This window comes from Odocoileus virginianus, chromosome 9, assembly GCF_023699985.2.
Source record: "Odocoileus virginianus isolate 20LAN1187 ecotype Illinois chromosome 9, Ovbor_1.2, whole genome shotgun sequence".
In the NCBI taxonomy this organism is placed as follows: domain Eukaryota; kingdom Metazoa; phylum Chordata; class Mammalia; order Artiodactyla; family Cervidae; genus Odocoileus; species Odocoileus virginianus.
Window position 1 is genome coordinate 15,546,025 of NC_069682.1, and position 18,648 is coordinate 15,564,672.

At 37.2% G+C, this 18,648-nt stretch overlaps 1 protein-coding gene across 1 annotated transcript in view; it reads right to left on the reverse strand.

The window, feature by feature from the left end:
- Positions 1 to 18,648, reverse strand: part of LOC110136031 (ankyrin repeat domain containing 26) — a 67,782-nt gene that overhangs the window by 13,495 nt on the left and 35,639 nt on the right. The window contains 11 exon segments of the mRNA XM_070471991.1: positions 1,265 to 1,377; positions 2,767 to 2,860; positions 3,623 to 3,693; positions 6,671 to 6,823; positions 8,415 to 9,371; positions 12,146 to 12,283; positions 12,881 to 13,064; positions 13,756 to 13,969; positions 16,119 to 16,254; positions 16,531 to 16,564; positions 18,360 to 18,530. Of these exon segments, the coding sequence (XP_070328092.1) occupies positions 1,265 to 1,377; positions 2,767 to 2,860; positions 3,623 to 3,693; positions 6,671 to 6,823; positions 8,415 to 9,371; positions 12,146 to 12,283; positions 12,881 to 13,064; positions 13,756 to 13,969; positions 16,119 to 16,254; positions 16,531 to 16,564; positions 18,360 to 18,530 (2,265 nt within the window).

An 18,648-nucleotide genomic window follows, 5' to 3' on the forward strand; every position in this document is an offset into this window, starting at 1 on the left:
TTATTATTAAATATTAGTTATAAACCAGAGATCAGTATTCAAGCTAAAGATGAAGAGATATGATATATGAATGTTTTTAAAATGACACAAGACACGTTTGGTCCTACTGACCACAGCCTCTATAAAAAGAAAAGAAAGTAGATAAAAAAAACAAAAATGAAACTTGAAAAAAAAAAGAAAACTTTTTGGAGCCTCTTTGGAGGCTCTTTGGAGCCTGAGTTAAATGGGAAATAACCCAGGCTGAGAGCTTTAGAAGAAAGGAAATCAGGAGAGAGAGAGAGAGAGTGTGTACCAGTCTCAAGACTGTTGAAATCTTGCCCAGCACACTGTTAACAAAATGCAAAGCAATGTAGAGAAAATTAAAAGAGAAAAATATTAATGAGAATCAGAGAAGAACCCTATGTATGCCAAGATCCCTTGGCATCCACTGAGGACTGATTCAGAAATCCCCCAACACTCTGCGGATACAAAATCCACGGATGCTCAAGTCTCCCTAAGCACATCTTCCCTATACTTTCAGTCATCCCTATGTCACTTACATTATCTAATACAATGTAAACGCTTTGTAAATAGTTACAAATACAGTGTAAACACTATAGAAAGAGTTGCCAGCTTGAGACCAATCCAAGTTTTGCTTTTTGGAACTTGCTCAAATTTTTTTCCCTGAATACTTTTGATCTTGGGTTGGCTGAATCTCTAGATGATGAGGGTTGACTGTACTCAGCAAAAAAACACAAGCAGTTTTTTTATCTTACTGATCAAAACATGGTCACTAATTTTATTATTCTTTAAGTTACACATAGATTTTTCTATGTACATTTTATAACTAAAATTTGGGGCAAAAAATATAAACCAAATCAAGATACTTTTTAATGTTGTTCAACAATAACATAGGTAGGTTTTTAGATAATAAGTTACTTGAATGATGAAGGGAAAGAACACAGTTAAAAGAAGGCAGGATTACCAAAAAGAACAAAGATACCTTGCAGAAGTAAAAATTCAGCATAGATGACGAAGAACAGAGTGACATTACTATATGCAGAGGCATGGTTGTTACAGTTTTAGAAATCATTACAGATAAGTACAACACTGCTGCACTCAAAAACATTTCAGATTGTGCTGACTTTCCACAGTAAACTTTGAAATAGGATAATGTGTTTAATTATGAAAATACACATAAAAATGAATTTGTGTCTAAGGTTTCAATAAAATAAAATTATACTTTAATTAATAGTTGAGATTGTCAGAAACATTAAAACCTTACCCAGTAATCTCTGTTTCTAACTCACTATTTTTCTTCTTTTCTTGGTCCAACCTATCTTCCAGAGATTGTTTTAATTCAATATATTTCTTTAATTGTTCCTTTTCATCCTCAGACTTAGAAAAAAAAATTTAAGAAAATTATTTTTAAACACCTAGAGAGATTTATTCTTTCTTCAAAATATTATTTCTCATGAGTTCACAAGTTAATATGAATTTGTAGTAAACACAGTTTTTAAACCTGATTGATGCCAATAGGAAAGTGAAGTGACTCAGTCGTGTCCGACTCTTTGTAACCCCATGGACGGTAGCCTACCGTGCTTCTCCATCCATGGGATTTTCCAGGCAAGAGTACTGGAGTGGGTTGCCATTTCCTTCTCCAGAACAGATTTCAAAACTGATGACTTTTCTTAAAACAACTTAAAATGATTTTTCATTTCATCACTTTTCTGGAATTTAAATTGCCAACATTGATTTGTTAAAAATAGAGGCTTTTACACATAAAATATTAATGCTAATGAAAGGTTTTTAAAGAGTGCCTATATTTACATTTTACTTTCTAGAGATGCTCTAAAATAATTTTCATCAATGGTTCAAGATATTCCAGGTTTTGTTAAATCAGCTTACTAAAATAATCTTTGAAAAATTCCCAAGCAACCCCATCTCTTTAAAAAAAAAAAAAAATCCAACAAATGAAAAATACATTTGTTCAGAAAAATGGTTCTATATAAAGTATTCATTTTGAATGAAGAGAACAAACTACAATATTTAAAATGATTTATTCTCAAAACATCTCACAGAAAGATTTGGATTACAAACGAAATTCAAAATTCTCAATCAAATCATTACTCAAATTTCTGGACTCAAATAGATGTTTGTGTACCAGTGTTCAAGGCAGCATCATTAACAATAGTCAGAAGGTGGAAAAACCCCAATTTCACTGACAGAGGAATGAACAAACAAAATGTGGTCTATAAAATATTGCTTTTGGACTGTCACAGTTTTTGAAATTAAAATCTTACTATGCTGCTGATGCTAAGTTGCTTCAGTCATGTCAGACTCTGTGCGACCCCATAGATGGCAGCCTACCAGGCTCCGCCGTCCATGGGATTCTCCAGGCAAGAACACTGGAGTGGGCTGCCATTTCCTTCTCTAATGCATGAAAATGAAAAGTGAAAGTGAAGTCGCTCAGTCATGTCCGACTCTTAGCGACTCCACGGCCTGCAGCCTACCAGGCTCCTCCGTCCATGGGATTGTCCAGGCGAGAGTACTGGAGTGGGTTGCCATTGCCTTCTCCAAAATGTTACTAAAAAAATCATTAATTTTTATGAATTCAGTCAATTTCTTCTATAAAGAGGAATCACACTGCTAGTAAAGAGCAGTATCAATAAAAATGCAATAAGATAATCAATGAGAATTTTCACATTGCCCAAAATATTCTTATATATTACTAGTAAAAAAATTAAATCCTTTCTCAGTATGACAGAAATTAAGATGTTGACTTACCAATCTTGTACTTAACAGGTTTTTCTCAAGCTGTTCAATTTTGCCCGCTTGCTTTTTGACTGTAGTTTGTAACTCGGCATTTTCAATTTCAAGCCTAAAATGCAGATTTTAAAATAATTATTCTCACACATAGGTTTTTTTTTTTAAAGATTTGTCTTGGATGTAGACCATTTTTAAAGTCTTCATTGAATTGACTACAGTATTGCTTCTGTTTTATCTTTTGGTTTTTTGGCTGTGAGGCATGTGGGGTCTTAGCTCCCCAACCAGGGATCAAACCCACACCCTCTGCCTCGGAAGGCATAGTTTTAACCCCTGGACCGTCACGGCAGTCCTTCACACATAGATTTTTAAAATACCACCCGGTTTTTCAACAAACATCTGCAGGTTCAATCACATAAGTTCTTAGAATTTTGAAAAGTAGATGATTTGGCAACTATACTGTTTTTCTATTTGTGACTAATCGCTTTCCCTGGTGGCTCAGACGGTAAAGAACCTGCCGGCAACACAGGAGACCCAGGTTCGATCCCTGGGTCAGGAAGATCCCCTGGAGAAGGGAATGGCAATCCACTCCAGGATTCTTGCCTGGAGAATTCCATGGACAAAGGAGCCTGGAGGGCTAGAGTCCATGGGGTTGGGAACACTCAGACATGACTGAGCGATCAACACTTTCACTTTTCACTTGCAGGTAATGTGCAAAGTATGGAAATAATGGGGGGAAATTATGCATCTCAAAACAGCTCAAAGCTGAAACGTTACACAGCTTCATGACAATGTGTTTAGTATCACTACTGATCGATTCTCATACTATACTGTTTATCTGCTTTATACTTATTTTCTATGCTGCTTTAAATCATACTTTCGGACGTGATCCTGTGTTTTCTCAGCACATCTCACAGCCTCTGTAAGTTGATCCTGTGTTTCTTGCAACTAAAAATAAAAAGAAAGAAAAAACACCTGTTTTAACTACTGATAACCGAGTCAATCCGCCATCATTGGTTGTCTCTTTTGTCTGCATATTGTTAACAGCTGCTTTCCTGCCTCACAGCAGAGCTGAGTTGTTACAACAGACACCTCAAGTCCACAAAGTGAAAATATTTCCTGTCTGCCCTCCGCAGGTTACTGACCTCTCCTCTAGCACCCAAACACATCATCCATGCTTTAAGTCAGATTTCCTCAAATAAACACACAAATTTATAAACTACTCAAATGGGGAAAGACAGAAAACTACCTTATGGTAAACAATTTTTTTTTTTACTCCAAGCTCCACATCGGCCATCACTTTAAATATCCACATATATAAAGGACCACAGATCTTCCAGTGATTATGAGCGCTAACGCTGCTGTTGGTGACAACCGGATGCCTCAGGAACTAGTGTGAGAGGCAGTGGCTACACAGGAGCCAGAATGCGTGGGCCTGTGTCACAGTTCATCAGTTCTGAGCTGTGTGTCCTGGAGCAAATCACTTAACCTTTCTGTGTCTCAGTTTCTCCATCCATAAAGTGGAGATAATGGTAGCATCAACCTCAGTGGGATGTTTGGATGATTATATTGTGGAGTTCACATAATGTACTTTGGAGAAGGGAATGGTGCCAGTATTGCCGGAAGGAAACCCACTCCAGTATTCTTGCCTGGAGAATCCCATGGACAGAGGAGCCTGGTAGGCTACTGTTCATGAGGTCACAAAGAGTTGGACACGACTGAGTGACTAAGCACATACATAAACTATTTAGAAGAAGACATGACACAGAATAAGAACTGTTTATAATTGGTGTTTTTACAGTCGCTGCATTTTATCTGCAAAACAATTTCATATAGCAGGCAGATGTCATGCCAACAGAAGTGGTCTTCACCACAAGTCACATGAAATCACTCTCCATACCATTGCAAGTGGCAGTCAGGGGGAGCATGAGGCCCAGAACACATGTATCCAGTACTTCACAAATGTTCACTGACTCCACTAACCAGCTAGCAGTGTTCTCCACTTCCAATAATTTGTAACTCACTTCCTCTATGTACTACTCAGTGGACAACGACCACGGATTAATATGCAAATAGCACCTCCTGGCTAGAGTGGTGCAGAACTTACATGACCATCAAAGGAAGGGTGAAGTCACTGCCATGGAAATATTACCCTACTGCTAAATCAACGTTCTGAATCAATTTACTCCCAGCAACTGTTAATGTCTAATAGGTACTCGGATGAGAAAATTAAGCTTACAAGCTATGGATATCAGAGAAGCCAACCCCAGAACTCACAGTTGGTGAAAGGCTAGAATTCCATATATCCCACTTCTGGAAGCATAATGAAGGAAGGAAAATTTACATTTTTCTTCCAGAGTCAGGCAAAAAAAAAATGAGCATTTCACTGAACAATTCTATTCTATTAGACTAATAGAATTTAGTTTCTTAATAAGAGTTTTACTATACCAGTATCTCCAAGAAGAAAGTACTGGTATGGCTTAAAGTACTTGTGTTCTCTCAACTGTTAAGCTAAAATATTTTCCATTTATGCAGACAAGTATTGTGAACATCAATAAATATTCCCTGTGAAACCAATGTATATTTAGACAAGACTCTCCCTCATGAAAAAAATGACAACAAAGTAAAATTAAGGGCTCAAATATTCTTCACAGACTAGATGACAAAGGCTGAAGAGAAAAGGCCTAATGAGAACTGGACAGTCAGGAAAGCTCCGTGGATGAGGAGAGACTGGGCGCCAGTTCTGAATAAATGGAAGACTATGCAAGAGGAAACAAAACTGTGAAGACCAAAAGGACAGTCTGTGCAAAGGCCAAGAAAAGGTGTAGTCAGCCAGTTAACTCTGAGGATAAGATCCAATCCAGGAAAACAAAAGCATGTCCACACAGAAACTTGTAAATCAGTGTTCCCAGCAGCATTATTAATAGCCTCAAAGTGGAAACAACCCAAAGCTTCATCAACTGGTGAATGGATAAATAACTTAGCCACATATTGTTTATTGTTTGACGATTAACAGAAATACAACTGATACATGCTACAACATGGATGGAACTCAAAAACATTACATCAAATGAGAAAAGCTAACCACAAAAGAGCACGCACTGTGTGATTCCATTGATATCAAATACCGCCAACGAGCATGTCTACAGAGACAGACATTAGAATGGTGTTTGCCTGGGCCTCAGAGTGGTGGCTAAGGGATGCAGGGTTTCCTTTGTGGGGTGATGGAAAGGCTCTAAAATGGGTCACAGGTGACACCTTTCTAGACTAAGAGATAGTGAACTACACATTTTCAGTAGGTGGATTATGATACATGAATTATATTTCAACAACTTTAAAAAAAATCCAATGGCAGGATCTAGATAATCTTCTTAATTCTCTATTTTGGATGTACGTACTATATAACATCTGAATACCTCCAGGCTTTTATAATATGTCTAAAATGAAAACAAGGCAATGCCTAACTTCAACTAGTCTGTATATTAACCTTTCCACACAAGTTATTCTGAAATCCATGAAATAAATACATATATAACTCTACAGTCTTTCATAAAAGTGAAGATGAGAAATGATAATTTCCTGAAACATTCCATTAAACATCCTCTGATTTCATGTGGCTTGCCTTATCATGGTAATACAGGTGTCACTAAAAAAAAGTATTGTGTCAAAGAAACAATCTCTCAACTTCTGTGAAGAATGCTGCACAATTCTTAACTTTCCTAAGGGTAAATAATATAAGAAAAAAATATATAATGCAAATGGCAGAATGAAACTCGAGTTTTAGAAATGACTGCATTATAAAGATAACAAAATTATAGTAAATTACTTGCAATGAAAATATAAAAGAAAGCTGTCCATGAAAACAAGCGTCCTAAAACACTTTATCCTACATAAAAACAGTCAATAGATTCAATTTCATACATACCTGACTTGTGAGTTGACATAACTTCTTCTTTAAATCCTGTGCCTCAACTTCTAAGTTGGCACGATAACGTGACAAGACCTCCAGTGACGCCTCTGACATGGACTGCTTTTTGAGGGTGTCAGCCAGTTCTTGTTGAAGTTGTCTCACAACTGCCTAAGAAGATGCCCTATCACTGAGTTTATCAAATCACTTTACTATTACATTATGCCAATAATAGATAACTCTAACATCTGGACTTTGAAAATTATCACCACAGACAACAACTCACCTTCTTTTTCCTCCTGAGTTTGGTTACAGACACAGAAGGGGCCACCCTCCAGCCTTCCTGATATTACATTACTCAGACAAAGGATGCAGCCCCACTGTTCACGCCCTGCCCCTCGCAATAAATCTGCAGAGCTTCACCACCTCACGTCCAGAAAGAAATGGGTGTATAGGTAGGACAAGTGGTGGAAAATTCCACACTGTGGAAACATACTTCCTCTTTCTTTATTAGAGGCTTCAATAAACTTTACAGATCTTCACAAATTCAATCCAGTGCTCAGACCTTTCAAATAGATTGCTATCTCAGAAGAAAAATGAGGCCATTCCCTTGTGGCTTACCTGTTTCATATCTAGCAGTCTGTCTATGTGAATCCCAGACTCCTGACTCCCCCTCCTCCCCGCCTCTGCCCTCGGCTGAGCACCGAGACCTCCTGCAGAGCCCGGGGCGCTCTGCTCAGGGCTCCACAGCTACCTGCCTGGGAGAGGACCCGGAAAGATGGGTATGTGTGCAACTGAACCAATTCCCTGTGCCTCTGAAATTGACACAAAACTGGAAAGCAACCACACTCCAATAGAAAAGAAAGATGAACTTTACAAATGAGGCTGCCCCCATGGCCTTCAAGGAGCCTCGATAACCTGGCCTCCACCCGCCTCCAGACCGCAGCCCTCTCCCTGACTCACTCCATTCCTGCTGCTCACGAATCCTGCCACCCTTCATTTTTAGAGGACAAACTTGTATTCAAATGATAGTCATTGATCCTTAAAATGAGAATTATGAGCAAACTGATTGTAAAAATGTTCTAAGTAAATAGCATAAAAACCAGTGGGAAGATTAAATCAGGAATAGTTTGGCTAAAGCTCACCACTCAAGTCCCAAATTATGATTCAATGACACATAGATGACTTTAAAGAGTTGAGAGGCCATAAGAATAAATTGTTCAAGGCTGAAGCTTTCCCAAATTAATTCAAACTGACATGAATAAAATTAAAATTATACCAACAAATATGACAAAAAGCTATGACAATCTACTGAAGCCAAAGTACAATATATAAAATATAGCATCTGGGAAACCTGGAATTGACTGTCAAGATAATCCATATAACTAAAGCTTAATTTTGAAATATTCATTTTAGGTTTGAGCATTTCATTTATGTACTTCATCATGATACTGAAATGTGGTAACATAAAGATTAAAATTATTATCGTAAAAGAGTAAATTACTAACATTGTCTATATTAATAATTTAGAACTGAATCTCTTAACATTTCATACACAATATGATGTCTCCACTCAAAGTAAAGCATTTCTTGGGTCTATTTTTATTTGCTGAATACAAGGTGTGCTTTTAGCCTGGTTTAGAGACCATAGATTCACAGCCTATGTATTTTTTAAATTCAGCTAGATTCAACATTTAGCCAGAATCAAGAATCACTTTGAACTTTCTTTCAGGAAGACTGAGAATTTCTTCTGGATACTCACTTCTCTTTCTGTTTTTTCATTTTCGTACTGATACATTCTCTCTTCTAAATGATTACATTTGTTGATTAACTCCTTGTTTCTTTCCTCCAGCATCAGACCTTGTTTCTCACTTTCAGCCTGAAGTTTCCTCACGATCTGCTGAAACTGGTCTTGGATGTTAATGACCGTCTTCTCCTTACTGTCGGCTTTGTTTTGTGAATCATCCAGTTGCTGTCGGAGCAACATGTTTTCACTCTGGAGTTGAGATAATCTCTCCTCTAAAGATTCCTGCTTTCCGATATATTTATTCACTTTGCCCTGTTCGTTCTGATACATGTGTTCAATTTCCTGCTTTTGACACTCTGCTTGGCTTAGGTCTCTCTGGACACGTTCTAACATCAAAATCTTTTCTCTGAGAGCTTCTCTCGTGTGATGCAGCTTAATTTCCAGGTTATTGAACTTACTTTCCGCTCTAGAAAGTTGCTGGGAAAGCATCTCGTTGTTCTCTTTCAGGTTAGACACATCGAAATTCATTTTGTCCTGCAAGTGTAACCACTCGTCTCTTGCTCTCTGGAAGGCAAGTTCCAGGTCTCTTTTTGATGTCTGACCTTGATCATAATCGTGTAAGGCAGCAGCCAGTCTAGAACGGTAGGATTCCACTTCCGTTTCCAGTCTTTGTTTGCTTTCTTTTTCGTTCTCCAGCTTCGAGTTTAGCATTGTATTCTCAGCTGTCAGAGCAGTAAGCTGGCCTGTATACTGGAATATAGTCTGTGTTAACGTCTCCTCATTCAGTTTTATTGCCTTTTGAAGATCATCATTCTTTCCTTTTACGATTTCAATGTCCTCAAAATATTTCTTTTCCTTTTCCTGGTTCTGATTTTTCACTGCATCTATCTCCAGTCTTAGCATGGCAATTTCATCATGCAGCATGTGGTTTTTGAGCAACAGATCTTTTGCTTCTTCACAACTATCTGAAACCTAAGTGAAACAAAGGAGACTTTTAGCTAGTACTCAATAAAGTGACATTTCATGACTTCCTCTGAAATGAAAGACTAACCTCTGTTTATTCAATGAAAAGACTGCACCAAGTATGTCTCCAAATGGAAAAAACAAGGTTTGATACAACCTCAGACTTTATACAAGCAGAAGTACCCAAAAGTTCAAAAAGTTTATTGAAGACAACAAATCTGTGAAAGTAAAAAAGAGACCCCAGAGACTTTTCAAGGACCTCAGAACTGGAAAGGCTTTTCTCTCAATTACAACAAACTTGGGAAGGCTTAAACAAAAGATGTACAGATCTGACTACACTTAAAAATTGCATCTGATGTGGTATATTTATACAATGGAATACTACTGAGCCACAAAAAAGAATGAAATGCTGTTTGTAGCAACAGGGATGTTGGACCTAGACATTATCACACTAAGTGAAGTCAGACAAAGACAAGTATTATATCATACCGCTTATATGTGCAATCTAAAAATGAACTTATTTACAAAACAGAAAGAGCTTCACAGACATAGAAAACAAACTTACCCTCACTATAGGGAAAAGGGAGGAATGGGAAGGGAGAAATTAGGATGTTATCATTAAAATATACACACTAGCATATATGAAATATAAGAACTGATGCCTTTGAACTGTAGTGTTGGAGAAGACTCTTGAGAGTCCTGTGGACTGCAAGGAGATCCAACCAGTCCATCCTAAAGGAAATCAGTCCTGAATGTTCCTTGGAAGGACTGATGATAAAGCTGAAACTCCAATACTTTGGCCACCTGATGGGAAGAACTGAATCACCTGAAAAGACCCTGATGCTGGGAAAGACTGAAGGCGGGAGGAGAAGGGGACGACAGAGGATGACATGGTTAGATGGCATCACCAACTCAATGGACATGAGTTTGAGTCAGCTTTGGGAGTTGGTGAGGGACAGGGAGGCCTGGCGTGCTGCAGTCCGTGGGGTCGCAAAGAGTGAGACACGACTGAACTGAAACTGAACTGATACATAAAATAACCAACAACGATCAACGTAAGGATCTACACTTAATATTCTACAAGAAAAATCTGAAAAGGAATATGTGTGTGTGTGTTAGTGTGCATGTGTGTTAGTCACTCGGTCATGTCTGACTCTTTGTAAACCCCATGGACTGTAGCCCATCGGACTCCTCTGCCCATGAAATTCTCCAGGCAAGAATACTGGAGTGGGTAGTCATTTCCTTCTCCAGGGGACCTTCCCAACCCAGGATCAAACCCAGGTCTCCTGTATTACAGGCGGATTCTTTACAGTATGAACCAGCAGGGAAGCCCTATATATATGTGCATATATATATATATACATACATATATACACACACACACATATACATATATAGCTGAATCACTGTGCTGAATACCTGAAACTAACACAATACTGTAAATCAACTATGATTCAATAAACAACACTATGTGCTAGCTTTAGAAACACTGCATCTGATACCTAATCTATATAGCTACCCCACAGTAAGAGCCTTGGCTCTATATATATATTTAAACAGATTAAATTTCATAAAAAAATCTTTTTTGAGACTATGCTACCATTCTAACATTTTAATAGTCAATTACAAGAATTATATCTCTTGATAACTGTACTAAGCACTTCTACAAACATCAACTAACTCATTAGCTATAATTCTGGAAAGGAAGAAGTTAAAAATATAAATAAGCTGCAGGCTTTTCGCCAGGTCTTCTGACTCTACTAGCCCTCTTACATCAAACCACAGTTACTTCTGTTGTGCAAACATATAAATACAAAATAAACCTCTTATTTCACTCATGGTACACACACTAAAGGTAAATAAGGTAAAATGTAGACAGCTCTTAGAAAATCATGAGATTATTTGCTACAGCAGTAACTTTCATTATCTCTTCATAATGTTTAAAATAATAAGATGGGGGAAATACAATGAAAAACACAATAATTATCACTAATATATATTATGGCATACCTATCACTGTTTTCAAAACTTCCCTGTACTTAAATGGGACAATCACAGAGTGCTCATTTTCTCACAGGTAGAAGAATGACATTCAAAGTGTGGTCTCTGAACTGCCTATAGTTTCCTCCCTACCACCAGGGGAAGTGATAAACTAACCTAATGATCTTTCAAGGAAATCGCATGGCTACCAACAACCAGAATACCTATTGTTAGTAGCAAAAGTTTGTTTTCTTTAGAGGGGGAGGGAAGACTTTCATAAGTTTCTTCTTAAGAAACAATTTTTTAAGGTGTTCAAAACTGTTTTAACAACTGATGTTTCAATTTCTGCAAATTGAAAAGCTGTAAATGATGTGAAAAGGCCGTTGACAAGGCATTGGTTACAGAAATGAGAGTGGAGCCAGAAGCGGACTCTGACTGAGACACTGGAGGTGAGGACGGGCATGCGGTGACCGACGCGCTCACCCCAGAGCAGAGGGACGTGGTCGGGTAGTGCCGTCGATGCAGGAGTGCATATGGTCTACCTGGCCTAACGCACAATCAGGGTGCCGGTTCTTCCAAGATAGTCGCAAAAACTTTGAGATCAATTCCTATAGAAAATATTAAACGCCTCTCCTTGGATGAGGCCATCGGATGTCACTGCCTGTCTGTAGCAGACAAACAGATTTGAATTACAAATATTACTTTATCCAACAGATAGGCTTTCAAAATCCTCTACACTTTCTATGATATATAGTATTGGTTTTTAAAATATATACATACACAGATACATACACACAAAATACCTCAGAGTTCATTTCCTTATTAGCCATTTCTATCTCCTTTTGTTTGGCAAGGTGATTGGCCAGAATTCCATCCTGTAAGATTCTGGCATTCCGTTCTCGAGTAAGCTGCTTCTGAGTGTCATTTCGCTCTTCTATAACCTGGAGAGACATTATATGAAGCTTTGGGCCCATACCATTAAAAAAAAAAAAGTTAAAAGATTAGGAGAAGAATTGAAAATTTAAAAAACTGTTTAAAGGAAGTAGCCTTTTCAAGCACAAGGATCTTTATTCTCACATGATTAACTCGGATCTTAATTTAAATGTCTGCTAAATTTATCACAGAGCAAAAACATGAAGATATATTATTGTGAAAGGAAATTTCTTTACAAAGCATTTAACTAGTTCCTTCACAGTGTCAAGGCAAGTTAGACTGTATTTTAACATTTAAAAAGCCAAAATTAATACATGGATTGGAATTAAGAATACTACTTTGTCTAATGAATTAAAAATGCCAATCATTATGTTAATGAGTAAGCTTGACTTATGTCCATTCCTCCACTCAGAAAACAGACACAGAGCATCTAATTAGAAGCCAAGAATGTCAAGAAATTAATAACTTAAGCTCTAAATGTCATAGTTAATACTTAAGATAGCAATTTTGTTCTAAACCAAAACAATACATATTAAAGGGACAATATGAATAATATTGATGAAATAGTGTCTGAAATTTGAAAATTTCACCAAAGATTGCTCTACCTGATGCAGATCATTTCTTACAGTCTTCAGTTCCATTTCTAGTGCTCTGACAGTGAGTTCAAGTTGCTGTTTCATTTCAACTTCTTTACTATATTGGTCTTCTTTTCTTCTTAACTGCTCCCTAATTTTTTCATACAACATATCAGCATTTCTTCTCTGCTCTTCTTCTTGCTTTAAGGTGAACCTGCAAAATTTATACAGCTCTTCTTAGAAACTCATGAGATTATTCACTGCTACAATAACTTTCATTTCCCCTACATAATGTTTAAAATAGTAAAATGGGGTAAAATACAATGAAGAACACTTAATAATTCTTGCTGTGTTCATGTAGAGGGTTAAGAATTAAACTGCATAAAGTTTTTTTTTTTGTCTTGAGAAAAATGACTACTCTATACATCTGTGCGTGGGAATGTAAACTAATATAAACTTATTTAAGAATAGTTTAGAAATATAGACCAAAGACCTTTTTTAAGTTCTCACACATTGACCAAATAATACAATATTATTAAAGAAAATGTATTCGAAATAATTAGAAAAGTAGAAATGAATTTATAGAAAAAACATTTCATGTAGTATTAAATATAATACAAAAAAGTGAAAAACAACTGAAAGTCAATTTTCTAAATGATTAATAAGGTTTCCATTATGGTGGACTTCCGTATGGTCATGAAAATGATGATTTGGAAAAATTATTAGGAGCATTCACTGTTAAGAACTTGCTAATTGTTTCCAAGAAAATCACACTCCACAATACTAATGACGTTTTCTCCCCTGTAAAATCCCAGAGGGTAAATTAGTAATTATAACACATCAATGTCCCTGCAGTATTAAAGCAAACAGTTCAAATATGTCTTTAAAACCGAGATGTACAGTACCTCAAACTGCCGAGTTCTCGTTCCCACTCCAATTTCTGATGCTCTAACTGTGATTTCACTTCTTTTGTTTCTGACAGCTCTTTCTGTAGCCCACTAACCTTACTTTCCATTTTTTTAATCTTTCCTCTAAGCAGTTCACAGTGGCTTTTTTTAAGTTCTACTAATCTTTCATACGAAAGAATTGTATCCCGGATTTTCAACAAGCTAACAGAATCTGCATGATGAAGAAAACAAAGATAAAAACAAAAATAATTTTATGTGAGTCATTTTTGAGTATAAAGGACTCTACCTTTCATGTTCACACATCCACACATTGAACAAATATTAAAGGTCTATAATGTGGAAGATATTATTCTAAGCTCTGCAGATAAAATAGATGCCCCTGGCTCTTGTTTAGCTTGAAGTCTAGCAGAAGAGAAAGACAAATAAAATAATTATGACCTCAGACAGATACTCTAAGAAAAGAGAGTTCTATGATCATATAACAGAACTTGACATAGACTGGGTCCAGGAAAGAGTTACCTGGGGAAGAGATGTCACACTGAGACAGGAAGGATGAGCAGGAAGTAGTGAGCAGAGCAGGAAGAACAACACTGTGGACAGTCTGCAGCTGCCACGTGTTTCTAACCAAGACAGAGTGAACAGCTACCGATTTACCTTCCTGAGTGGAGTGAGCAAAAATAACACTGACAAAATACATTAAACAATGATTTTCATGACAAAGGACTTCAGGGAATGAAAGACAATGATCCCGGAAACACAGAGGTTAGCCTAAGGAACGCCCTGCTCACTGCCTTCAGAGAATTATTAAAAAGCAGAGACATTACTTTGTCAACAAAGGTCCATCTAGTCAAGGCTATGGGTTTTCCAGTGGTCATGTATGGATGTGAGAGTTGGACTATAAAGAAAGCTGAGTAGTGAAGAATTGATGCTTTTGAGCTGTGGTGTTAGAGAAGACTCTTGAGAGTCCCTTGAACTGCAAGGAGATCCAACCAGTCCATCCTAAAGGAGATCAGTCCTGGGTGTTCACTGGAAGGACTGATGTTGAAGCTGAAACTCCAATACTTAGACCATCTGATGCGAAGAGCTAACGCGTTTGAAAAGACCCTGATGCTGGGAAAGATTGAGGACAGGAGGAAAAGGGGACGACAGAGGATGAGATGGTTGGATGGCATCACCAATTCAATGCACATGGGTTTGGGTGGACTCCAGGAGTTGGTGACGCACAGTGAGGCCTGGCGTGCTGCAGTTCATGGGGTCGCAAAGTGTCAGACACGACTGAGCGACTGAACTGAACTGAACACGTGGAGAAGGAAAGGAAGCAGAGTCAGCCAGACTCCCTGACAGGAGGTGATGAAGCTGACAGTCTGGTGAGACCAAAACGGGCAGAGATCACAGATCTGAACCGTGGAGAGGAGAGTAGAACAGGAAAAGAACCCTGGAGATCTGAGGAGGAACCCCTCGGGTATTCAGCAGAGGAACGCACAGCGCCCATCTGTGAGAAACCACCTGAGACCAGGGAGAAACCACCTGAACAGACTACAGGAACCCGAGCCTGGTGCTCACTCAGCCCCAGGAATTCTGTCTATTCTCCTGAGCCAGGCTGGGAAAACATCTCCTTACAGTAGAACGAACGGGGTAGTCAGTGAGGCCTTGTCTCCAAGGCAGGAGATAATCAGCGCCAGCCCCAGGGCCCCTCTGGATGCACCTAACAAATCATAAGAAGCAAGAGCACAGAAGGACCTCGGGAAAACTCTCCATCTTTGGAAACAAAATCACACGGATAGAAATAATCCTTGGATCAAAGAGGTAATGAAAAGAAGAATTGCACAGTATTTTGAACTGAAGGGAAATGAAAACGTAAGACCAGCAGACATTTTAGGAAACTGACACGATGATTCTAAAATTCATGTGGAAAGATGGGTAAAAAATAAAACAAGATGAAGCTAGACAATTGTGACCTTTAACCATGAAGCAAAGAGAAGCAACAGTTGGGCTTTAAGCAAAGGGGTAACATGATGAGATCTGAATTTTAAAAAATAGATAATAATTATAGCTGCTGTCTGGACTGAGTTTCTGGGAGGTAGAATAGCAGGGAAAGAAATTCTGAGATTTCAGTTATTCTAGGAGGAAAGTGATGCTAACCTGACCTTGGGTGAAGGTGCAGTGAGTGAGAAGGGTCACAGGCCTGTGGTCGGAGCACACGCTCACTGTCACGTTCTTTTAATACAGAACATACTTCTGAGAGGCACAGCACTGTAACGTATCCCTGGCCCTAGAGCACTTCTAGACAAAGTGTACATGTATCACTACTACACCACACACAAACAGGCATTGTACTTATACTTACACTGCAGACCTACCTTTACACCCCGTGTCAAGCTGTTCAATCAGCAACATGGAATTCTTACAGTAAAGCAACTCGCCATCTTCGGAAGCTGTTTCAGATGACTGAGTTAAGTCACCAAGGTCATCCACAGAATTAATCTGTTCTTTGACCTACACATAAACAATACTATTTCACAATGTCCTTAAAATATTTATAAAACATAGTAATTGTACAAAGGTGATAAATATCTCTTCATTAAAGCAAAAACACTTTTTAAAATGACACATTTTTTTATCAAAAGGATAACTTTATCAATAGTGTTTCTAAATTAAGTTGTCAAAGTATATCTCTCTACAACAAAGAAAGATTTTGTATTTTGCTACCATTCCTTTTACAAATTATTTTTTACTAGGAAAATATTTTTTATAGTTAACTTTTGACTATACCTTGTTATTTTCATTAGATGTTTTCTTTGCAGGCCTAAAAAAAACAAATGATTCTTTTTAGGCTAATATTAAATACTTAAAAATACAAATACGGAAACTTTGTTTTGTATATAAAACCTTTGCATGTGCATTGGTAAGTAATTTTTTATAAAAGGATTAAAACAATAAAGAAGAGTAACATTAAAGGACAAAGAAAATACATTTATAATACTAATAAACCATTGAATGTAGATCAAAGAAAAGGAAAAACATAACATTACTTGCATTATGTGAAGGGAACCAGTGTACCAGGATTTCTTGCAGTTGTCATTTTCAATAAGAACTATGCTTTACAGCAATAAAACCTATCTTGGAAGTATTCCTTAAGTCCTTATAAGAAAGAAACCCATTTTTAATTGTTTTGGTTTTTTTTAGAAACCCATTTTTAATAACCATGATATTAGCCTTCTGAGGACTTCCTATGCAACTGCTATGCATTATTAAAAGCACTTTATATGTCTTAATGGAATTTTAATCCTCACAAATATTCTGGGAGAGAGGTAACACATTAGGTCCTCTACATGGGAAGAGAAAGGCTGAGTAAGTCGCCCAAGCCCACACAGCAGGTCACCAACAGACCCAGAATTCAAACCCAGGAAATCTGGCTTCAACACTGCGGCTGCAAAATATGCTGAGAAAGTAATATTTAAATAAGTCTTCTTAAGTAATATGATAGCACATGAATCTATATTATTATTCCATGTCCAGTTATAACTATAAATAATAATTTCTGAATCTTAACACATGTTTCTCAAAAAATAAAAAGACTTTAGAGGTAGGCAATATTGGAAATCTACTTTCACTAAAGACTTGCTTTTGTAAAGAAATTTATCAGTAGGCATTCATTCAACCATTCTTCTCTTTATTCATGAATCTGATATACACTTACTTAGCACATAATACGTGTTAATAACACTCTTACTACCGGAAGCATAGTATTTCTAATTTAGAATTTCATAAACCAAAATTAATCATTTGTGAAAGATTGTTAGTAGTTTTTTTCTATTGAATATAAACAAAATTTTCCCCTTTTCCTTGGAATCTATAAACAACTATGAAATTGATATGATGTAATGTTTCAGAGTACCTTACAAAATCATAGCTACTCATGATGTTACTGTCAACTAGAATCATCAAGGAATGATGACATCCTATTCAGTATAGCCTAAGTGTGTGTAAGTTCACGATTATATAATTTTTTAAAATCTGTGTAGGACAGAATTAACTGAACTAATCATCACACATGCAATTACATAGGAATATTACTTCAGAACCAACAAACAAACCCTTACCATAAAACTATATATGAACAGAAGTATTATGTACAATTAGTTTACTGTAATAGTTTAAAGATAATGTCATACAATCAATAAGCTTTCTAATATTGGAAATGCAAATAAGATTAAACTCAATAGACACTTCCTCCGCTGGCTCATTTCTAACAGCATACATACTCTAAAAGCTCCCATCTTAAAAAAAAACGAGAAACTCCTTCGAACTCCACATTCCTCTTCAGTTACTATCTAGTTCTGCATTGCCTGTCCCAACAAATATTCCCTACAGGGCTATTTACATCTATTCACTACAGTTCAGCTTTCAAGAAGACTATGTACTGAAACGATTTCTGGCCAAAGACACCGGCCCTCACTTTAACCTTTCAGCAGTGTTTGTCCACTACAGTTGAGGAATCTCTTCTCTTGGCCTGTATGCTATATTATGCTGCTCTATTTCCAGAAGAAGTATTCAGTGCTTACTTCTTCCTCTAGAAATAAAGAATTTGTAGATCTTACCTGTCATCATCCTGATCCACTTCACTTAAAATGCTGTCATCATTAACATGCAGCAGACCACCAGTCAGTGAATCAGTCTTTTCAAATATTGGTGCAATCACACATTCTTCTGGTGTCCATTTGCCACAGTTCTTTTTCTCTATCTCCTTCCTGGGCACGCCAGGATCGCTACTTTAAAAAAATCCACAAAAAAAGCCAATGTTTTCAAATAATTCGACTAATAAAGAATAAAAAAACAATTCTTGTAAAATTCCAACTCTTACCCATCTTAAGTCATTGATTAATTCAC